The sequence below is a fragment of the Idiotropiscis lumnitzeri genome, chromosome 19 (assembly GCF_059441095.1).
Source record: "Idiotropiscis lumnitzeri isolate Australia: NSW breed Sydney's pygmy pipehorse chromosome 19, RoL_Ilum_1.0, whole genome shotgun sequence".
Taxonomy (NCBI): domain Eukaryota; kingdom Metazoa; phylum Chordata; class Actinopteri; order Syngnathiformes; family Syngnathidae; genus Idiotropiscis; species Idiotropiscis lumnitzeri.
In genome coordinates this window covers 9,041,588-9,065,992 of record NC_142409.1, presented here as the reverse complement: position 1 = coordinate 9,065,992, position 24,405 = coordinate 9,041,588, and the positions used below count along the sequence as shown (strand labels likewise).

The window sequence follows — 24,405 nt, the reverse complement described above, 5'->3', positions numbered from 1 at the left end:
GCTACAGCCGTTCATATCTAAAAAGCAGGGAGATTCTGTATCATCCTTGTATTTGAATACCAACATTTACATGAGACTTTTACACATCTACTGTATGTGGCTACAAAAAAAAAAAACAATCAAAATGAATTAAACAATAAACGGTAAAATAAACGCGACACTTGAGGTGCTCCGGCCGTGATTACATCACATCTGTACTTCTCCACGCATTATTTCTCTCAACTGTACATGTAGGCATTCACTTAAGGTTGCTATGTAAGGACACTTGAAAACTACACACAATGGGCCTTTTATGCATGTAGGCGTGAGGGGGTATATAAAAAAAATAAATTAAAAAAAAAAGTCAACGAGGAGCATCCCGATGACTCATCACATGCAACATGCAAAGCTTTAAAGCAGAGGTGGAGAACCTATAGTCATCCAAGGACCATACTAAGAAAAAACTGGAGGCGCACTTTTGGGTTAATTGGCTTTATTTGTTTGGGAAATTGCATGGCCACCCGTATCAAATGATCACGCTTTGGTCGGCCGACCCAAATGCCTGGCTCATGTTGGCTGTCTCTGACCCCGGAGCCATAAGTTCCCCACCCTGCTTTAAAAAACAAGTGGCACGCAGCATTACAAGTAAACACAGTAGAAAAAAAAACAAATAAAATTACACTTTGGTTGACAGAAAGTTGTGAAGGCACGTTCTAAAAAAAAAAAAAAATCTCCCAAATCCTCCATTGCATTAGTCATTTTACATCATAGATTGGACGCAAGAGGGGAAGTTTCACAAGACTAAAGTGTCACGACAATAACGTAACAGCCAATAATAATAATAATAATACGCAATGTAACATGATCCTGTGAGGAACTTGATTTTTGCTCAGAGGAAAAAGGCGTTTACTGGACAAAGACCTTCCGGATGTCTCATCCTGGAAATGTGAGCGAGCTCATCATCAATCAAAAAGTGGGACTCAACTCCGCTCAGCACAGCTCGACGCACACCTGGAGAACACGGAGATTTTATCCCCGTCCCCCGCCCAAGTCAGGACGAGGAGCACAATTCCAGATGCTCGACGACACGAGACTCCGTTCTCCTCCTCCCTTGCTCCTTTTTCCACCCCCTGTCTGAAATCCCTCTCGCGCCCTCGCGCTCAATATGGACAAGTCATCATCCAAGCAAACGCGGATGCGCAGCACTCAATCTGGATTACGACAAGACACCTTCTATTAGACAAAACGACAAATAACAGCACACTCCCACGCCTCTGCCAGATGGAATCTCCCACTTCTAACGTACACCGGCACATCTGCCACCTCCAAAGACCTCCCCTCCTCCGTTCCCTGCAGCCATGCTAATTTAATGCAGTGACATCATCTTTTGGACTCAGTTTACCCTGCGGCTCTGCTGAGATGGCGAGTGTTTTGAAGCCCCCCCTCAGGCTTTCACCACCAAGACCACTTCCTCTAGACAAAGTGTCCCATGATTTTTTCTTTTTTTATACACGACCTAAAACCTGCAAAGAACCCCGGGTTGGACACGCTATGTGGCATTTATGTAAACAAGGGTGGGGAACCTACTTTCCACTTATCAAGGGCCATTTTAAAAAGGAGACGTATTCTGAAGTTTAATCATTTATATAAAGGTGTCTTTACCAATGACATGACCTTCTCGGGTGGGAGAAAATCCAGAGCCACTTTCAAGCACTGGTCTGAAACACCATCATGCAGCAGCGGCATCATGAACGAGTCAAAGCCAAAATGTAAGCAGAGAAGTATTGAGATCTGTCAACGTTCGGGGGGGAAAGTAAAACATTTTCTACTTTAAAGTATGAAATAAATACAAAAGTTTTGCTATTCTGAGCATTTCTGGCTTCAATGTTTCTATTCTTTTCCCAGAACAGTTCCTGTGAGGGTTTGACAATTGGAAAAAAAACACCCACACAAGGCTTTAAAAAAAAAAAAAAAAAGATGCACGTTATTTCCACAAGCAACAGAATCAATAAATATATTTTGGTCACTTATCAATCAGATGTCATGGATTTGCCTTAACAGCTTGCGATCTAGATCTGGAAGGAAAAGCAAAAAAAAAAAAGCTTCATACCGGAGGGGCTCCGTCTATAGTTAAAAAAAAAGTCACATTTTAAAAAGAGACTATTAAAAAGATTATATATATTTTTTTTTCGACAAACTAAATGCGACTAAGCTATGGAGGTGGAAATGTACGACTGCCAGCAAACACATCTGGATCACATCATAAATAAGTGGCCAAGAGGTCCATCATCCGCTCTCAGGAGTCCCGAGTCTTTTTTTTTTTTTTGTCTCCCAACACTCCCAACATTCTTCCTCCTTTCGTGACTTTTTCCCATCCTCCTCGCGGAATGCTCAACCAGGCATAAGTAGTCCAGATGACGTGTAAAGTCTTCAGGCTTAATGTTAGTGTGTCATCCGGTCTGTATAGTGTCTGTGTGTGTGTGTGTGTGTGTGTGTGTGTGGCATTTACAAGTGTGTGTGTCTCGACGAGATTGTGTTTTGGGGTGCGGGATCAGGAGGCGGACAGCGCCTTGACCAGGTAGAGTTTGTCACCCTGCTCACTGGTGAAGATGGGCGCCTTTTTGTAGTGTTCCACAAGCTCCTCCATGGAGTTGAACTTGCGCTGTCCGATGCAGTAGAGGCTCTCCTTAAGTTGCACCTTGAAATGCTTATTCTTGCTTTGCGCCTTCAGCGAGATGGAGAAGTCGTTTGGCTGCAAGACAGAACGAGAGAAACAATGGGTCAGTCGTTTGCATACACACAATATGCGGTGGGTCTACTTTCCTAGTGTGGCGACATGACCAAAACGCACTATAGTCTAATTTGTAACGTTCCAAAAATAGAAGACAATTCAGTGAAAACAATCAGTACCACGAGAACTGAATGGGCCTGCCTGTGCCCCGTGACAACATATTCTTACCCCACTGTGCAAACTAGTTTATCACACATCTTTGTTGGTACTGTCGTTAAGTGAAGATCCTTTGTATGTACCGTAAAGGTTACTCAACAAAACAAGGAAGCTCGAGGCTGTGAGCAGTTTAGGATAACATCAGAGCAATCTGATGGAATGCAAAGCAGGCAATGCAGTGACATCATTTTTTCCCTTTTTTTGCAAAAAAAAACAAACAAACAAAAAAAAACATCCAACATTGCTTGAGCAATACATGTTCGGGATGAGTTGAATCGGACAGAAGAAGGGCCACGAAGCCTAATAATTAGGACTACAACAGGAGGAGGAATGCTGTGGTCTTTTACATGGTTGGTTTGTCAGAGAAACTCCAAAGAAATTTCTTCAAACACAACATGCCTACGCGCTACAAACTCAGCAACCCCCTCGAAAAAAAAAGTTTTTTTTTTTAAACCTTCGGACAAAATCCCGAGAAGCAAACTCAGCAATGTTGTTTATGCACAGCAGTAAGGAGTGCAGTGCCCTTGACATTGGAGTGACCAGGCAACCGCTACAAACACAAACACATGACACAACGTGAGTCCAGAGTCAGCAGTGCATTTGCATCTCAAAAAGAAAAGAGACTCCTTTGAAGACAACAATGTCCAGATTCGAGAAAAAAAAAAAAGACCACTGGTTTAAGAAGTATGTTGGAGACCATCTATGTGAATGTAAATCGGCCAGAGAAATAAAGAAATTCCCCACTCTCCACAGGGGGGTGAGTCTTTCCGCGAGGAGTGAAAAATCGCAAGAAACTGATGCCCCCACCAAAATTGCTGATTAGTCCCTGTAGCTTAAACTCAGTTTTGCAGGAACTAGCTGGTGATGCGTACAGGTGAATGGTGAATCGCAAATACTGTTTGTCAGGGATTACTGTAAATGTAGAAGGTGTCTAATTGCAACTTGAATACTTTTCAAACTCACGGATGACTCGCTGTCTCGGATGAGGAAGTCTCCCTCGCTCCCTCGCTGGTTGAGTGCCACCTCCGCTTGGTGGCGCGTCACTTTCCCGTAGTACCACTCCTTGCCTGCGAATCGTCCGCTGCCAGACGGCGAAATGTAGTCACAGTCGGGTGTGGGTGGGCCGGCGGGCCCCGCTGTGGTTTTGTGGGAGGCCGAGTCCAGCACAGTCACATAGTTCTTGGGCACCAGGCCGAGTTGGCCGTCGGCCTTGCGACATTTCCACCACTCTGGGTCGTTCTCGGGCTTTTCCACCACCTCCATCACTTCCCCCTTCTCAAAGTTCAGCTCCTCGTCGTTGTCCGAGCTGAAGGGGTAGAGCGCCTGCACCGTGTGTAACACTCGGTTCCCGTTGGCCGTGCTGTTCACCACGGCCGCCAGCTTCTCCGTGAGCGATCCCGACGGGTCCCCGAGGCCGCCCGGCCCACCTCCCCCCGCCGTCCCGTCCACGTCCTCCGTCACATAGTTGGACGGGAACCAGCCGGAGCGTCCGTTGTAGCTGCCGCGCCACCAGCCGTCGCTGCACTTCTCCATCACCACCACCCGAGTGCCTTTGACCAACGAGAGCTCGTCCTCACGCTCGGCCGTGTAGCTGAACTTGACCAGGGCGGGCAGGTTGAGGTCGTAGAGCCGCTCACCGTTGTCTGCGTACATGTCGGCGTCGGCGTTGGAGGCTGTATCCCTCATGCCCCCCTTCCTGCTCTTCACCTTGCCAATTCCTGTCGGGAACGACCAATGACAAGAGTTAACATTAGTTACATAGTAATAATCAACTGCTCGTCGCTTAATAGCATCCTAAAGCAACCCAGGCAACGTGGAAGGAACTAACTTGAGCACCGGAGTTCAGATGAGAGATTCTCCAACCCCATTTCCCAATAGCGCTGCTCGATATTGCAAAAAAACATGCAATCTGGTTGTTGAATATACAGATACTGATAGTAGTGCAATATTTAACATGTAACGAAAGAATTTACATTTTATGATCGGCCAACAAAACCAAAAAGAGAATAGTTTCATGTATTAGGGACAAGTCAACAAAATAAAAAGTAAAGTGACGTGCACCATTAGGAGGAAGGAAATAACATAATTCCACCCCAGGCAGCAGTAAGAATTAGGGGGTCATGCCAAAATAAGAGCGGGTAAGTAGGACTAAGTGACATACTGCATTCTTTGGGATTAGACCCATGAAGGAGAAAAAAAAACTACACAGGCAGGTTCATTGAAGAAATGCACCTGAATTCGAACTCTAGGAAGAAGTGGCTTTGTAGGAACATTAAATGAAAAATTAAATGGGTGGGGGGGGGGTGTTTGTGTTCAAATTTGTCAACTGTGCAGGCCAAAGAGCTCAGCGAGATTTTGTTTTCGCTAATCACGGCGCACTAATCACCTCGGCGGCCCGACCCAAGAGCAGCTGGACGCCGGATCGCGGCACACTCAACCCTCGAAGGCAGCCCACAGGAAGAAGAATTTGACTTCAAACACGAAAAACGTCTTTGTGGTCGAAATGACTCAAGTTGTGTCATTTAAAACAAATGGAATTTAAGATCCGGTTTACTACATATTTGAAAATGATTTACTACAGTCTATGCTGGAATACGAGTCTGTGCAGATTTGTAAAAAATGGAATAGAGGAAATGTGACCGTTCGTTTAATCCACATCTTAATGGGAAATCCAAATAAATGGCCACTGGACGGGATTGTATTTGAGTTCGGATGGTCTACTGTAATCCAAAAGGACGGGATTACCAGAACCTCCAGCCCTCGCTCTTCCTCTCTCTCTCATGGTGATTGCCGAGCTTCGGGAGGCCTGTGATCGCCGTCTCAATGGACAAGAATTTCCACTTGGCAGCACGGTGCGCTCTCGCAGATGATTCGGGTCACACTTTTGTTCCCACTTTCCGAGAGACCACAGAGCACTTCCAGGACTCCTATTCCGACCTACGAAATAGCTCTTTGGTGAAAACGAGCGACGCAACAGGACACCGGCGCAATCATTCTTGGACCGAGAATGACTTTGCTCTCAACGCTATCGGTGTCCGATGACGTATTGTAGGAAAACTCTCGTTCTGATTACGTTTGCGAGACTTGCATAATGAAAAGTCAGCTGGTTGAAATTATACCGGGACGCAGGGTGGAGTTTCCAGGACGATGCTGGACGGATGACGCGTTTATTTTCTCTTGAGACGCCGCAGATGAATTGTCCCTGAGAGACGTGCGGATCCGAAGGCACGACAAAATGCAACGCAAGAGCGCGGAGGCCGAAATGCTTCAAGGTAGAGCCTGTTATTAGTCTCGCCAATGCATTTAAATACAGACTCCAAACGTGAATCGACGTCTCCATGTGGAGGTCGGCTTTACTCATGCTTGACTCAACCAACACTCGTTCTAAAAGTGACGAAACACTCACAACCACAATCTGCCTTACGGGGTGTTTTATCAGGTGGGAGTTGTTGGAAGCCCCGTCTTCACAGCTGGAACTGCCCGAGTTCGCTACAAACAAGCTTTCGGGCTCAGCGCTGCATCAATAAAGCATCTTTAGCTCTGGTTGCTCAACATGGCGAGCGAGAGTTTTATCTAACTGGCCAGGTTTCCGACGCCGTTGCCTTGTCAGGGATTTATTCGGGCTTCCTTGTATGACGGCTTTGCATTGAAAAACCGAATGCTGCCTAAGGCCACCTCATTTGATTAAACGCTCAAGCTGGGTCAGAGTGATAAAAAAAAAAAAAGTTGAGATTTGCATGTAGAGCACAGATACAGGTAGGCGGTAGTTGCACGATGCTGGGGGTGCTGTTCTTGAGGTAATCAGTGCTGGATTGCTCAATTAGTCCACACAAACTTAAGTGGATTAGTACTGAATTGTAAACCTTCACAGTTACCCGTCGCTGACAGTTTTGGGTCAGAATAATGCAATACGCCTGCAGGAAACGACCACCGTCGCTCATTTGAACAGTTCAAAGATGCTATCAGTCACACAGGGAGAACAAAGAGCCCATTTGAGAACTTTTGAGAACGAAAACAAAAAAGGAGAACTTAAAATGGTGACGTTTGTCTTACATTAGGGAAACTATTTCTTCGAGAAGCTGAGCTAGGTTGGGGAAATGAAGCCAACGTACGACCATCAAAAACCATGTCAGAGACTGTCGACAGATGGGGTGTGCGCGGCACGAGGCGGAGAACGTGCCGGAGTGGCGAGGGGCGTTTGTTCGGCGAACAGAGACACACAGGAACTGATTTTGTTTTTTTTTTACTCTGGTCTGCCGTTGCTGGCAGCTTGTCCATTGTCTGTCAGTGGCCCTCTCGACCCTCGGCTTCCCTTCATTTCAGGGCTCTTCCTCTGTGGACGACAACACCCCGCGTCAGGTTGTCTGACAAAGCCGGGACATCCCCCGGCTTGGGACACAATGCGATTACTTGGACTAGCTGCAAACTGCGTTTTTGCTCATCAAACCGAAAGGATAGTTATGAGCCAAATGCAACTGATAAATTGTGAAAAGTGGATGTACACACAACATTTTTTAGTATCTTAAAGAGTAAGTCAAGTCAAAAAAAAAAAAAAAGTACACTATGCTCAAAGCACCTCGTCTGAACACTGTAATCTCCGTTTGTGAAAGATGAACGTTTTTATCCATCTCAGAGAGCATACATTTTGTCACTTGCTGTTGACTGAAAATGACATCACAGGCCTGAGGGCTCAGCCTGCAAACGTCACATGACCGAACCCAGAAAACAGGTGAGCCGTGACAGTTGTTACCTAAGCCGTTGGGCAAACCAACACAAGGATTTGCAATAGTAAATACTGGACATGTCTAACATTTAAGATTGTTTTGGAAGCAGATCAGGGAGGGGGGAAAAAAAACACTCAATGCACTTCAAACCACAGGATAATCATTTCCAGACATCCAACAATTGTGCCACTGCTGACTTTCAGATGAGAGGAACGACGCTCAAATGAAGACGGATTGTTTGTATGCCTTCATCATGCCACAATTGACTTTTGTTTTTTCACCAATTACTATTTCGTCACGAGACAGTCTCGAATGGTAATGGCTTTCTCAAAACATTGCCATTTAAATACGCACTTCTGACGTAAGTTTACAATGCCGTCTTGAAGTGTGCCTCTTTAAACATGCAGTGAGTCAGGACAGCTCCAAACACGGCTGTGCAGTAAACGGACAAAACTTCTTGGCGCTCAGGCACATCAAAGCGGGCAGCGATGAAGACATGAGAGGCGCCCATTGGCTTGTTTTTTTTTTTTTTTGCTGGTGGCACATGCTACAGTCGAACCTGTATTGACATGTCCCTGAGGCTAACGCTATACAGACGGTCCTCTCGTTACGATGCTTCCGACATTCGCCATTACGAGGTTATGAACAATGAGCAGTGAACTAGTTTGGAAAATGTCAGAAGAAGATGTTGTCAAGCTGCATAAGCACTCTCAGTGATAGCTGTGCGGTTTTTCATTTGTTTTAAATTAACAGCCTATTTTTTGAATAAATCTTGATTGTAATTATGATTTCGCTATTGCAATAGCATATGTTATCCAATCACACACCGGTACACAAGTGCATTGCGAGACGTATGTTTAAACATGTCATAATTTATTTCCCAGAAGATAAGTAAATATTCCCGGTCATTACATAATGGTACGTGTGCGCTTCGACTTATTTCCCCCGGGAGACGACAACCTGTGGCCCAGCTGTGCCAAAATCCGAACAGTCGCCCGTGTGTCAGCTTAAGTGTCTCATTAAGTGCCTCTGTTATGTGGAGCGACATGACAAACAACTTTGAGAGGCGCTGAGTTATGTCGCGTACGGGTCCACTTAACATGGCGGTCTAGTGGGCCGAGGGGCTAGCGGACGACCGATCAGATCAGCGGCTGGGTCGTATGGACTGATGATTATTATACATTTGTAGCAATACACACACACACACACACACATTACGTAGAATAATTTGTATTTCTGTTGATCCTAATATTTTGCATTTACTTTTTTAAAATAAAAACTTGTCATGTTGTGTTTGATTTAGTATTGACGGACCAAAAACCAATGCCTGTCACTTGAATAAAATCATGACGACAAGCACTATAAGGTTGCAGAATTCGTTTATTTTAGCGAAGACAGCCAGTCTGACGAAAGCACAATGAACAAAGTCTTTTCCCTAAATCGTGTCGTCGTTATTAAATTACCGTCTCAAGAACCACTCAACTAATGAGTAACGTGTCAGAATGTATTTATGGCCCAACGCCACCGAAAACCACTTCAAATCCAATTCATCCCTCAGGGAATACCTAGCATTACTTGGAACGCCGCAGAAGTAGAACGCCAACATGATTGGCCGACAGCACTTCACAAAACACTCTTGATGTGATAATTATCAGTTCTTTATACGTCCCATCTGCGCGCTGTCAACCAAGGGTGACGAGCGACTGCACAGCCGCCCAAGGCTGCCGTCAGCCAGATCAAAAGTGCGTCTCATGAGGCAGCGTGTTGTCACAAGCGCATTGCAGACAATGATAAAAGTTACTTGTTGGCTTCCTCCAGAACTGCTGTTTGATAAATTGCATTCTAGAGAACATAAGTAGGCAAAAAGTGTCACTATTATTAACAAGAATGGTTTGCTCATTCGATGGACAAATGCTATGCATGCTAAGTTAGCAAACGTTTGTACATTCCTCTTCCCCGGAAAAGATAAGCCACTCCACATTCTCAGGCGAAAGCAGGAATGCATTACTACGACCGCATGCTGAAATTGAAACTGGTAGACATTGTTATGATGACCACAATGAAGTCCATTTTACATTCATAGAGAGAAGTTCCAGAAGAGCGTAACATTTATCCACCGTTGCCTTGAACATGACAAACGCTTTTAAGCCATGAACATAAAACTATCCAATGAAAAACCTACAGTAGTAACGGACCATTACAACATACTCTTACGTCACCAAGGATCAATTCAAGGCGTTTTGTTCCCACCAGATTTTCTAAAAGCGATATCATACAAAACATGTGCCAAACTCCAATGTTTTCACGCACCCAAAAAGTTTTTCACCAAAAACCCTCGGCTGTTTTTATTTTTTATTTTTTTTGCGTGTGCTCTGGTCGGGGTTCAAGTGGCCATTCCACCAACCTTAGCATTTTGACAAACTTAAATTTTTGGAAAATATTCTCACGTTCCTACTCAGCCATACGAAGGTCTGTCATGTGGCATAAGTCATCACGCAGCACACGAACACTCGCTCATTTACTGCCATAGAGTTTTATATTTATGGTCTAGATCATTTTTTTTATTATAAATATTTATTGCCGTTGACACCCAACTGAGTCAGTGGTAGACTATGTAGTGTTCCAACCTAAGTACAAAAAACAGGATAGATAGATCACTGTCATAAGAAGGGAAATACATGCCCACAGAGGACCCTCTGTGTCGAAAAGACCGAGCAATTATTTGACCAGTAAGATGAACAAGATTGGAAGAAATCATGCAAAGAGGAAAGAATCGGAGAAGCGGGAACAAGCGAGTCCTTGCACGATGATTCAACTTCCTTCTGACTTCTCACTTCCGCTCTGGCCAGCTCTCCTCCAATAGTGGGGAGGTAAAAAAATGTGGCTCAAATTAGAGTTTCCGCTCACTTGGGGGAGGCAGAGAAACAGGAAAAGAGAGGGAGGGGACGGAGCAACTTCCCTCAGTTGCCCCGAGCCCCCAAAAAACAAATAAATAAATAAATAAATAATCTGATTTGTTAGCTGATCTCTGTGTGCCATGTAAAGCGTCAAGGGTAAGGAAGACGGGACGTAGCACTCAGCAGATACAAATTTGAGATTACAGAAAAAAGTGATGCTTGTAAAAGATCACTCGGGACTGGCCAATGACATTCCTTTGATCAAGTCAGCAAAGTGCAGGAGATGGGAAGAGGGATCGGGATTTCGATTGATGGCACCCGACACAAAGACTACACTGTTCGACGTGAGCAGCGATAGCTCATGACTGGCGGGTGCTGCGAGGGGGTCGTCCGCGAACGAACACCCTGAGGGTAGCATAAAAGGAAACGGAGCGTCTTGAGATATTCCCAAACAAAAGTGGCGCGAGGGTCTTCAACAACAACAATGGTATTTGTCGAGTCGCGGGACGCGGGGGTGGGGGCGGAGGATGCGGGGGGTTGTGGTCGGGTTGAAAAAACGAGGACTGTGTACTTAAAAGCAAGAGAGACAGAAGGATAGCGGAGGGAATTACAGGCTTCGGTTTGGGCAGCAGGCTTTTCAAGGGAATATCCACCCTGTGTGTGCGTGCGTGTGAGCACGCGAGTGTGTGTGCGTGTGTGTGGACCCCTCTTTTGCCCGTGCTCTGCCAATGAAACACATTTACAAAGATATGTTTCAAGGAGAGGAGACTTTTCCGAACAAAATCTTTCACGGTTTCACAACCAAAAGAGAAAACCGGTCAAAGCACGCAGAGCTACGAAGGAAGTCCAATGAAAATGAGCTAAAACAACAGAAAAGCCCACCGAACTTAAAAGAGGAGCCCCGCGGATGCAAAGCAAAATATAAAACTCACGAAAGAAGTGTTTGAATAGGTTAGCCATGTCCATTTTTGGCTCGCCGCCGCCGCCTCGCCTCTCGGTATCCGTCTCCCGGCTGCTCTTGCTTCCCACTGCAGCTGTAGAGTTATTCCATGTGAACACCCAGAGAGCTGGGGCATTCGCCCACTCCCTGGACCATGTGATCGGGAGGAGCCAATGAGAGCAGGAGCCGGGGAGGCCCTCATAGAGAGGGGAAGAAGGAAGGAGGTGGAGGAGGGATGAGGGGAGTTGTTCAAGTCAGAAGAAAATGAGACGTAAAGATCTAAAAGGAAGGCCAAGTGCTATTTTTAGGTGGCAGATTTTTGGAATCCAAAGTAAATGTTTTCCTCTGAGGGGGTTTGCGAGATGTCGCTACCAACTTGGGTGACTTATAGACTGCTCACCCATCGCATGACTGCAATTGTTTGCAAAATCTGACACGAATCCTCTCCTACACACAGCAAACGGATCATACCCTGACATTCATTCAATAGGATGACACCACTCCACGCCAAACACAGACTTGCTTGTTGCTGTTTTTTTTTTGTTTTTTTAACAGAAAGTTTCTCACCCACTTGTTCACAAAAACAAAAATGCGATAATCACCCACGACTCTCCAGTTAAAATGTTCTTGAATCCACTAAAAGATCAGGGTGGCGTATTTACAAGCTCCTTATGACTGTAATTATAATTTTACAAGCCGCTCCATGCTCTTCAACTCATGTTTCGCATTAGGGCATGTTTAGTGGATGTAAACCTGAGACCTGACCGTGTCTACGAGTGCGTTTAGTGCGTCGTCCGCGCAGCTGTTCACCTGTGCTTAGTTCACGGACGGACGTCGTAGCAGGTGGGGAGTCATGACGAGGCTCGCGTTACGCGCTTGCATATTACAGCCAAGCTTCCAAGTGCACCAATAAAACAGTCACATGCTTGTAAATTAAAAGGTCATCGGCAAGGGCGGCATTAAAAGTGTGAATCATAGCAATCTAAAATCATTTTACTATCGGCCTTTTTGGGGCTGTTGCCACGCGACCAGGAAGACAGCGTTCCCATAGCCTGAAGATAAGAGATTTGTGCACACTGCAGTGAGCGATAGCATGAAAACTCCGGGATGCTTCCTGGGCATCGTTTCTGGGGTGGTAGATCTGGCAATGAACTGATTTTGCCTTTCACACAAAATATTCAGAATTGTACATGAACTGGACTCTAGACTACAGACACTCTGAGACAAAGATGAGCTTACTGCAATATGCCACACAAAGGGGATGCGGGAATGCGGGTACAACAATGTTTTGGGTTCAGACAGAATGTGTGACAAGGTGTAAAGTGAAGAGACAAAATCTTTACCCAGTGTGTCCTTGAGGTTCTTGACAATGGAAGCCTTCCTGGCACTGTTTTTCCTCTCCACATAGTTGGACGGCACAAAGCCCGTTTTGTTGGTGGCGTTCCGGACCCTCCACCAGGACTTGGAGTCGTCGAGAAGCCAGAGGCGCTCGTTCTTCTTAATGTCAAGCTCCTGGTCCTGCTGGGCCATGTAATCAAACTTGGCGATGACAATCACCTCTTCCGTCATCTTGCACAACGGGAACTGGAGAAGAGAACAAGGAACAGATGTAAGTATTTTAAATGCTCGTATTGCAGAAGTTCGAAGGAAATGACAGAAACTCCTACAGGTTGTTTTTATATGTTACCAATATTTTTAGAATCACCAAGGAACAATACGGGCCAACTCATGCATTGCTACATTTCAAATGGTAATTTGAGATTCAAATAAATAAACATGGGTTGAAGAGGCTCTTAAGACCAAACAACAATAAAACAAAGAAACAAATAATCTCGATGATAAAATCTTGTCAACAGAATCGGGAGAAAAACGGTCTGTGATTGGTTCCAAAGAAAAAGATCGGGGAAAAAAACTGTGATATTTGGGTTTTTCAATTTGGACGCACAACCATGTGCTGTGCAGCGATTTTCTTTCAAAAGAGTACATTGCAATGTTTTCTGAACAACGCACACAGCCATAACTTCAATGTGTTGTTTTTAACGCTACGTAGAAGATGTGACGAAAATAGTTGCAGCTGTACCTGCACCGCATCAAAGCTGACAAATTCAATGGCGCTGACATTTGACTGTTGGCCTAAAAAAAAAAAAAAAGATGCCATAAGATTTTAAAATGACGACGTGATCGCTCGCGTTCCACATATGAATTTGGATGACGCTCTCTGTCTATTTTCTGTTCTTAAGTCTGAGTGTTAATATTTACAATGTTAAAAGCATAAACTGCAAGATTTGTCCAAATACAATAGAGTCCAGGAGTGAAGAATCCTGAATAGTTGCCAGCTACGAGAGCCAAAGTTTGTTCTCTAAAGACCTTAATTTTCTGGGCAAAATGTTTTGTTGAAACAACAGTTATAAACCACCATTGTTTGCAACTTTCAACACAAAATGCTGCCAAAGAAAAAGCAACCACAACTGATACTTTGATATTTAGGGAGAGAATTACTTTTCTCTTAGGAATCCAACGATTGTCCATTGTTTTGCATAAAAAAAATAAAAAAAAACATGTACTTGAGAGTCAGACTGAAGCAGTTTGGATGATCATTTCTGCTAGCAGAGTATCACAATGAGCAATTTCTCACTTCAAAACTAATGAGAAATTTAAACTCAAACATTGCACTTTTGCTTTAAGCGAGTGAAGCTGTGTGCGTGAGTCAAGGCTTGCTTCATTAGGCAGGGATGTTGCTCATCACAAGAAGAGCAACACTCCCCAGGCACTCGACAAGTGTGTCACTACGAGCTTTTAAAAACAAAGAGCAACATTCAATCACTGGCCTTATGACGAATTCCGCCATCAGCATTGCTACGTGGTGCTCATGGGAAAGGATTGCTGAGCATTGACGAGAGCGAATAGGCATCGAAAGCGGCTGTTTGGCTGCTCCTATGTCACGAGATGGTTGTTGCTTCTACCTTTAACCTTTGGACTAACTTAGGGAGCAGACACTGACCTCATTGATCGGGAGCTCTTGGTTTGGTTTTCATTTGAGGCACTGGTGTTGGGTCTAGGTTTCAACTGCAGCTGGCGCTGGGACCGGCCCAGAACATGATCCTTGGCAAACGCAAGGACCACAGGGAGCTAAACCAATTTTCGGCACGATTAGCCACGAGTGGGAATATAAATAAATAATCACAGGTTGTAATTGAGGCTTCCTCGAGATCTTTAGGAGGTGTTCAGACATCCACCGGTTCAGACACCCCGTCCGTCTATATCTTTAATGTTTGAGAAGTAGGTCTTAAAAATAAAAGTAGGTGGTTTCAAACAATGCTATGTCCTCTTTTGAGAGCTCTCAACAAGTTAATTAACGTTGGGAAACAAAAGCAGAAATCAAGTCCATTTCTATCAAGGATAAGCACTTCAGTAAATGAATGGATGGATTTCCTCCATTTGTCTAATTAGTGGAGTCCAATTATTCCAGTACCAAATGGCATGCTGCCAGGCTATAAATGATAACTGCCAAGGAAACAAATGAAGTATTTTAGAGAGTGCAGTGAATTATATGCAATGTTGAACTTGATTGCACCAAATGTGCTGCTTCTCCTCTTACAACATTCCTTGACGTCATTCCCCGATGACAATTATGTCTTGCTTCTCTTTATAGCTTTGAGTAATACATAATTCAACGTAGAATCGACGCTTATCCTCAAATTTCTACTTCCAGTTTGCACCTCAATCTCACTTCCCTTCAGCTACTGATGCCCGATTGGTGCGCGGGGCGGCCGAACGCTAACTGCACATTAACTCTGCAGTGACTTGCAGCCATGCAGATGTAAGGGAGGATCAAAAAACCCCGGCGACAGATGCTGCAAGCTAATCGCTCAGCTGCACAGCGAGCCAAGAGCGCTTGCCGAGCCAAAGCCCTAAAACACCAGGGCAGACGGGTCAAACTACTCCAACGGTGTCACATCCACAGTCCATTTGCCACACACACCCTAAAACAAGTGACAACCCAACCCTCCGGCTTTATTGTCCTAATCTACCTAAATATTCCATTCCAGAGCGGTATATAAAGTCTCTTTGAATACCACAATGATTCCAAGTTTCCCGCCAACAGCTTTCTGTAATAAAATACAGTTTTAACTGGAATATTTTTTTATTTCCACCTTTTTGTTTTTATATAGCTAAATAATAAGTCTGAAATTAGGTCAATTGAGTGCGCAATAGCACCCCCTTTTGGACAATTTTCTGCACGTACACTCGTAAAATCTGCTGTAAAGGTTGAATTAATTCAGAAAGGTATGCTGAACTGGGAAAACTGGGCTTTGCCAGGTATGAAGGGCAGTGCTCCTTACTTGAGACGAAAAGTTACAAAAGAAATGATGCCCTAAATCAGTGGTCCAAGTCAAATAACGTTGGACTTTAGCAAAAAAAAAAATTTTATTATATAGGTAGGCTGGAAAAGCAGAGGCTTTGAAAATAACACGGAGAAGAATGTAAAGTGAAAACAGGACTTGCAGGCCTGTTTTGTGGTCAAGGTCAACATGGGCGGCCAGACCACAAGCGACGGCGGACAGGTAGTCAAGTGCGGTGGCAAATGAATGGTTTCCCCTCGTCAAGCGTGGCTCTCGATTCTCACTTTCAATCCAACGTGTTAAGGTCGTGACAAAGACAAAGAAATGAAAGTGGTGTCGTTTCTTTGAACAAGATCCACTCAAGCATTACTTTCCGTTTCTTGAGGAACGCCAAGTCAGTCGCACCTTTACATGCTGTGCGGCAAAACCCGCAGTTAAAGCCGACAGAGTCGTGAGAGCAGCTGCGGGTCAGAGACGGGTCAGCCATCGAGATTATCATTAATCCAGTTTAAGGCATAGTAACATTTTGTTGGCCACTGGAGATGCATTTTAAGAACAGGCTGTTATTTATATGTACAAAAAAAAACCACATTATATGTCAAGCTACAAAAGGACAATACAGACAATCTCATCAATTTAAAAAGTTGTAATACAAGGTTGTCATTCGATAGAGCCGATGTTAAACCATGCGCGAGTTATGTCACTTTGAACCAACTGACATGACCACATCCGGCAAACCCACAGCTGCAGACACAATCTGGTTGTCTCTGCAGGGCAAAACGAGAGGCAAGCGAGTTAAAAAAGCAGCGTCAGTGTCTTCTATGCAGTCATGCATTGCATAGGGAGACGCTAAAGCAGAGATAAAGAGAGAAGCTCAAACTCAGCGTTGGGTTTCGCTAAATGGCCCTGACTGTCTTAGTAAAAATGATGTCACATGTAGGCCTAAAGCCTAAATGGGACAAATATAGATCCATCTTTGTTAGGGGGGCGATCGTACTGCTGCACAACTAGATTGCTGAGGCACTGACACAGCAACAGCATGAGCTCACAGGGGCAGACAGTAACCTAATCCCTGTGACAGCCTGCTAAAATCACAAGGCTCTTGCCTTCTGGAATGTGCTCTGTATGCGCACTCGCCCCCTCTGGCACTGCGACACTTCCTGCGACTTGCACCCAATCCTCGATTTTTAGCCACAAGTCTCCGTCGGACAGGACTCGTGACGGCGCTATTGAGCTCTTTTCACATGGAACTGCGGCAACTGAAGCTCACGGGACGGCATCTCATCGTGCCTGTCCTAGATTTCCCCCAAAACAAAACAGCAGCATCACAGCAAAGGGTCATGGGAGACTCGGTGGGCCAGCTGTGAGACAGGAAGTGTAGACATAGGGGTGAGCGGACGATGGGAAAGTGATACGTTCTGGCAGAGTGCGGCTTGACCAAGCCACTGGAGTTCAAATTTTCTTTGTGTGAATGCAAAGCGACATTACTTGTGGTGTATTTCAGAAATCGGGTTCAGGACCAGGTGAGCCCTTCACACCAGCGCATGGCAAAAGTGTACTTCTTAATTCTTGAGGTGAGCAATCAGGACTGCATGAAAGCAGTTGGCTCCCACGTGATCATGTGTTTTACTGTACACTCAACAAACTTATCATTTGTAAATAATATTTGTACACAAGTCAGAACTTGCCGTAGTCCATTCCTAACCTAGAGAAATAAAGGAGTCAAGTCAGAGATACAAAAAAAAAAAAATGTATGACAAACGCTTGCAAATCCGCACTCGAAGATTCTTGATGATCAATTCATCGAATAAATAATTATTTCGCCCATTCTTGGGTAAAGAGGCTGAATTTGATCATAAACTACACGAACGAAAGAAGCAAATCGTATAATTGCCACATTTTCACGTCCGCATTTTCACTTCCCATTTGACTTCAGCAGCAAACAAAGGATGAGCCCATGAAGACCACAGACGAGACAATCAAAAATATGAGTGTAGGGTAACGTGATGATGCCAACTTGAGGGGAGGAGGAAGAATGGAAAATGGATCTGACGCCAAACTGCGCAAGGTAGCGGAACACGACACCCCAGACCTGTTTCTTCGAACACCGCCTAACATCAGCGAAACCTCCATACCCGTTCCTGCATGTTACTCGAGTTGCTAGTCGTACTGGTTTTCGTTTGCGGTGCATTCAGGCTACACCCAAGCACAAAGCAGATCTCACCATGACCTAATCAAATTAACTCCGCCAACAAGTATGAGTCTCCCTGATGACTAATCTTACAAAGACAGATTACTTAATGTTTTGCTCTAGAGGTGTCGGGCGACTTAAAAACCTCGTTGCAGCCTATAAACGAGACGCCGGATAGCCAATCTTCTCCACACCATGCCATGCCGGCTTCTGGAAAGGTCCATTGTTGCCTTCAAAACAGCAGATCACTTGTAAAACTGCATGTTGACAATAGCAGACAGGGCTTGTTGAAATTAATACGCCGGCTTCCGACATCCTGGCTAATACGAGCCCTCAGGTGCTGTCACAATAGGTCTAAATAAGCCACTTGGGAAAAGGAAGTCTGCGAGAGACACGTGTTGGAACTTGTGCAAGTATCTCGAGAGCGGAAGGCATTCCAGGTTGCATGTTGGTCAAACAAAACTCATCAACGACAGGCAGACAATTTGGCAGCAGGTGTACGATCGCTACGAGTGTGGGGGCAATCACAGAGGCCATTTTAGATATGCGTCATCGTGACCACATTTTGTACACATATCCTCATTTTTACACCATAGCGTTGATAATAAGAATACAGAGTGAGTCAATGTAAAATAAAATAAAAGAGACAGGAGGAAGTAAAAAAAAAAACGCTTGTCAGAAAATGTGACATTTTCTGCTCACAAAAATAAAACAGAAATGAAAAGTCTTCATTAAAAAGAGCAACAAACTCCTTTCATATTGGACCTGAGAAAGAAAAATATAAATATTTTGAGGAAAAAAAGACTCCTAATGTACGCCGTTCTGCTCCCACGGCAGCGACGTGAACAAAATTTGGAGTTTATCCCCACCATGTTTCTTTTCACCTCCTTACAGATGACTTTCAACTTGGTTTATTAATATAAAATGTGTCAACTGACTGTTTAGAGACACTTCCATGCATTTGAAAGGTCTGTGGAAAAATATCTGTTAAATAGCACAAGTGAAAATGAGGAAATGGTAGCACTCAAGATTTGAAGAAAGGACATCAAACAAAACACATGGCTGAAAAGGAAACTTTCCTAAGCCACTTAGTAGAGTAACGAGTCTCCAACTTGTCATCTGACTGTGGAAATATTGAGCCACATTTTTTTTTCTGGGCTGTCACCATTAAGCACAGTCGGGGCAGATTTTGGGCCGCCGGAGTCCTGACGGGCGAGGAGGCGAACACTTAAACAGAAAGAGCCTGTCGGTCGATAGTCATGAGTTGATAGAAGAAGGAAAAAAACTCAGAACAGCCAAAGCCTAGTTGTCGTCAGAGTCAACACGGGCCTCTGGGTGAATGTGGATTAGGGTTTAAAAAAAAAAAAAAAAAAGGGGGGGGGGGGGGGGTGGCCTCCTTGCCGCAGCGTCAACACACGGAGTTGAATAAAGCTTTCACGCAGTTATGAATTCTCCAAGTTATGAGAAAATGAGTTATGTCAGGATCTGGCGGCCTAAGAAAACAACAATAAAATACAGACCATGCCCATACATTCGGATTCTCAGTGAGTTAAACCAAAACACGAGTACAAGATTGACATGTTTTTTTCTTGGGGCTTCGTTGAATAAAAAGAATGAAAAATTTAACTCGATAACCCAAGTATTTGATGGAATATTAGAATCTATAAAGATTCATATCGTGATGATTGTGACAGCGTGAGTAAAATGTACTATATTCAATATCCACTGGGTATTTTTGTTAGACATTTTGAAAAAGCATGTAACTGTTTTAATTGTGGGAAAAAAAGCAAGGGGTTCCACTGCCATCAGGTCTCAAAGTGCAAGGAGAAAAAAAAAAGAACAAACCATCCTTCCATGTGTGAGGTCTTCCGAACCGCCTACGAGAATGTGTAAAGTCGACCAAATGTCCCTCACTACCCCCTCAAAAACTTAATGAGAGACTGTCAAGAGGCTCGTCAATCAGTCAGACAATAATTACACAACCTGTACGATTGGGCAGACCTACCCACACTTTTTGGTGTGAAAGTGCACAAATTTCATCTGAAAACTACATATGACATTTGTCTTGAAACATATATTTGTTTTAAAAAAAAAATCATAAAATTAATCCAGATAACGTTGTTTATTCTCAAAATGGAAGAATCCGAATTTGAAACTAAATGTCTTCTCGCAAAACACATTTTTCAATTATTATTGCAATTATTTTACTTCAATATCAAAAACAGCAAATTTCCCGCAACTTTTTGGGGTGAAATTTCAACTTTAAATTTCGAATATATACAACTTCAATCAAGTGATATTCCGACTGTTGTCTTCAAAATATTTTTATTTTATCCCCACAACAAAAATTTAACTTTTCTTCACGTCTTTTTTTTTTAAATAAATAAATAATGCAACCAGGGCGTCTCACATCAGAAAACGCTAGGACATTGGGAGATGCTAAGACCAAATGCCTTTTCTTTCGTATCAGCGAAGTCACGTTTAGGAAGCTTCACGAAAATTTAACGGTGACTAACTTTCCACAAGCACGTCGCGTTACGCCGCTCAGCTAACAATGAGACTGTTGTTTTCCCAAATAGGACGTGGTGATGAGAGTCATGAGAAACTAGCCTCCGGTTAGCCATGTTAGCCACACTGGTGATGGAAGGTTACGTACAGTGAAGTGAAAAAAAAAAAAAAGAACTAGCCTCCGGGCTTGTCTCGATCACAAGCCTCACTGCGGCACCAGTTTTTCACAAGGCACGCCTTACCTTCTTCTCGCCGACGGCCACCTTTTTTTCCTCTCTCCCTCCGTATGTAGTGCTCCCTCAAAACAGCCCGGAGACGTCGCGGGAGAGCGGCCAAGTTGAAGAATTTTCCACGTCAAGGGGCTACGTTAGCCACCGTTGGAAGTAGCATGGCTGTGTGTATCCAAGCATGTCATAGCTCCGTGGCGTTAGCTTATGCTAGGCTAACTAGCAAGCTTTTACCGCAAGCTGTTCAGATGTCAAGTCCCGCCTTCTCGTCGCGGCAATTGGCTGGTTGTCGGGATGGATGCGCTTCTGATTGGACGACTAGGTTGTCGGTCAAAATCATGACATCTGCCAATGTACTTCCACGAGTGTAATGTTTTTTGGACGCAATACTGTATTAGGAACACTGGCACGAGCTCATGTAGTGGTGAGAAAAGAGTTGCCCGCGGGCTGTTCTTTAAAATAAAATATTACATTAAAATTTGTAAATGCATGTTAGGTTTATGTTTACAGTAAATGAAAATGAATAAATGAATTTACGCAATTTTCACATTTGTCATTTATTTTATTAAATAATTTGGTGAATTGATTCCAAAACCCCCCAAAAATGCTGCAATTTTGGGCCGCATATTTCTTTAATGAAAGGATTGTTTGATTTATTGTAAATATAACAAAAATATAAGTAAAGTAAAACAATTTGACTTGTGTTCAATATGCTACATTATTCAATTGATAATTAACTAAATAATTGTAAATGATAAAATAATCATAAAAATAAAAAAATTTACATGTGGATATCTACAGCTCAATTGTGTTTTATTTATAAAGTAATTGATTGCTTGATGTGTTGAACATGATCACATTTAGATGACCAAAATATTAGTAGAATAAATAAATTCTCTATACATTTAGAGTATTACTTTCCCCAAAAAGTACATGCAAAACAATTACTCAACTTTGCATAAGGCCTCGCCAGGGAATTGATTCCACTGTTTTAATGAACGTGTGTGTATGTGCGTGCGTGTGTGTGTGTGATGAGAACGTAGAGTTACGTGCAGTGTGGGTTTGGAAGGTTCTGCAGCCTGCTTGCAGGATGCAATCCGTTTCCTGTTCAAACAGATGGGTCCTCCGCCACATTTATTCCGAATCCTAAAACAAGACGTGAGGTGAATGATGCCACTGAATATACAGTAGACACAGGTGTATGGCAACAAATTAGAATAGTGTGTAAAACATTGAGTACAGTGTTTACATTAAAAAATCATTTCGAAAATGTAAATTAACTTTTTAAATTAACATTTCATACAGAATATTTTAGTCAATTCATTAATACATTTCCATAATTATGACTTTTTAAACTTAGTTTAAACCACATATTTATATATATTTGAAAAATATTGTTCCAAAAGATTTTATTTTGATTTGAAGTTAAACAAACGGATTACAAAGAACACATTACACTTTTTCACACTTTGAAAATCACTGGTCTATGCTTTTCTATAAAAAAAAAATAAGTACATCTATATATTTTTAATCAAGTACACCCACACTTTATTTGATAACAAAAAAATCTGTTTTTGGTAAAATATTTGTTTCTCAAGTTTATTCAACTTTTTGACTTGAGGTGATCAACATTAAGTGAAGAAGCAAACATGCAACGTGACAGAATGTTTATTTCAAATCAAAATGAAGTTTTACCTTGAGAGACCGTTAGCGATACCGTTTATGGTGGCTGTGAATATTTTCAAAACAGAAATATGTTATAAAACAAACAACAAATGCTGTGTTGCATGTGGTACTGCGTAAAAATATTAAACATTCAACATCTGTGCTATGACTGCTGCAGCAGTTCAAATGAAAACATGGGCTGCTGTGACATAAATGCATCCGGCTGCATAGTTGTCATGTCTAAATAATGTACACCACTAATTGCCTTCATAATTACTAAACAATAATTACGGCGCTGTACGTCAACTCACGCTGGGCGATTAAAAAAAAAGTGAGGCGTCAGCGCCCTCTAACGGCCGTATTGGGAAGTAGAAGGTGCGCCGTAATAATTTTCTTGTGAGGGGGGCCTCGGTTTATAACGTAGTCATTTTCTACAGCGACGATGTAACCTGAATTTGGATATGAGCGCTTTTTGCGTTTTCTTTGGCCTTATATAGCCTATTTCATCGCGATGAGAGTATACATGTTTGCGTACCTCACAGGATTGACGGTAGATTTAATCGGCAATTTAAGATTACTCAGTGCTTTTTTTTTTCTTGGACATTTTGGAGCATTTTCAAATGCAAATCGTATTCGTAAAACAAGGCCCTCTTGCATTTTAGGTGATCACATTCCCTCTAGGGAAAAAGAACCCGGCTGAGTCAGCAGGCAACATGAGTCACACGCCTGGGAAATAACAGATAGCCACATGTTCTCATCAGAGGTCAGGCTAATTTAATAATGGCCTCGGGGAATAAGTTTTCAACGGGTTTGAAACCAAACAGAAGCTCGTCGACGTCAAATGCACATCGCAGAGCTCTTGGCATGTGCACCTTGCAGACGAGAAACCAACTGCAAATGCAGTAGAACCGCCAAAGTCAAACTGCCAATATGGTACAGTTCAAGTTTCACCACAATTTGATGGGGAAATGTGCCTCGGAAGTCAAAACAAAACCATCATTATGTGGGACATTAGGAAATCTTTTTTTTTTTTTAATCTGCCCATTTCTGAAAATATTTCTTGTTGCTGGATGAACTATTATGTAACAGTTTGCTAATGCGCCGTGTATGGACTGCTGCATCCATGAGTTCAAATGGGCTCTCATTCCATAAGTAGAAGCAAGCAAATGACCAACACACATGGACAAGGAAACACCCAAGTTATGACCGGAACGTGGACACTCGCCGGCGAAATAGTAAGCAAGAGGCCAGCGAGCGACGAGGAAAAGCAGAATAGCCGAATGGCGGCTGCAATGCCCCACGCTCACTGGTGAGCGCCATCCTATTATGACGACAACACTTGCCGGCAAGACTACCATAGCCAGGCCGCAAAGCCACTGCCCCTGGTTGTCATGGTAACAAAAGCGGTCAAGTGTGGTCTAATTGTTCATCCTATTTTTAAGACACCTGAGGAGTATTTTTTGAAATGGTGGAATAAATGCATAATATGTCTCCTTTAGTACGCCCATAAAATTGATGATCATTTTTTTTCTCTCATGTCAACAATTTGATATGAACATATCAGAGGGGGGAGAAAAAAGTTCACCGTACCACATTGGTTTAGTTTCACGTACGAATATTAAGACATTAGTTACATGACTGGCACTCTTCCAACGACTGGCACGACGATACAAAAAAAAAAAAAAAAATCATCCGATGACGGCACAGACATTCTTTGACTTGCACAACCAAGCAAACACTGTAAACCAGGGGTTCTCAAACTTTTGGGGTGCAGGGACCCCTTATCGGGGGAGAAAAGTTTCAGACGAGGCTGCGAACAGAGAGGAGCCAGTTTTTCTTTTGACTTTGGAAATGTGATTTTCAATTGGTTGTGGGAGTGGCAAAATGAAAAAAATATATATTGCAGGTTGTCATGAATAGCAAACTGTGAATAGGCAGTGTTCACGAAATGGTTTAGTGTCGTTTTATTGGCCAATATATGCAG

The 24,405-nt window shown here is 43.3% G+C and overlaps 1 protein-coding gene across 1 annotated transcript; it reads right to left on the bottom strand.

Moving 5' to 3' along the window:
• Positions 1-455: 455 nt before the first annotated feature.
• On the bottom strand, positions 456-21,006 carry nck1b (NCK adaptor protein 1b). Its single transcript, XM_088283371.1, has 4 exons — positions 20,772-21,006; positions 12,831-13,071; positions 3,890-4,644; positions 456-2,731 (listed from the first exon to the last, which is right to left on the bottom strand). Exons 2-4 carry the CDS (start codon positions 13,054-13,056, stop codon positions 2,531-2,533), a joined length of 1,182 nt encoding a protein of 393 aa, XP_088139497.1. The 5' UTR covers positions 13,057-13,071; positions 20,772-21,006; the 3' UTR covers positions 456-2,530.
• Between the last annotated feature and the right edge of the window lie 3,399 nt (positions 21,007-24,405).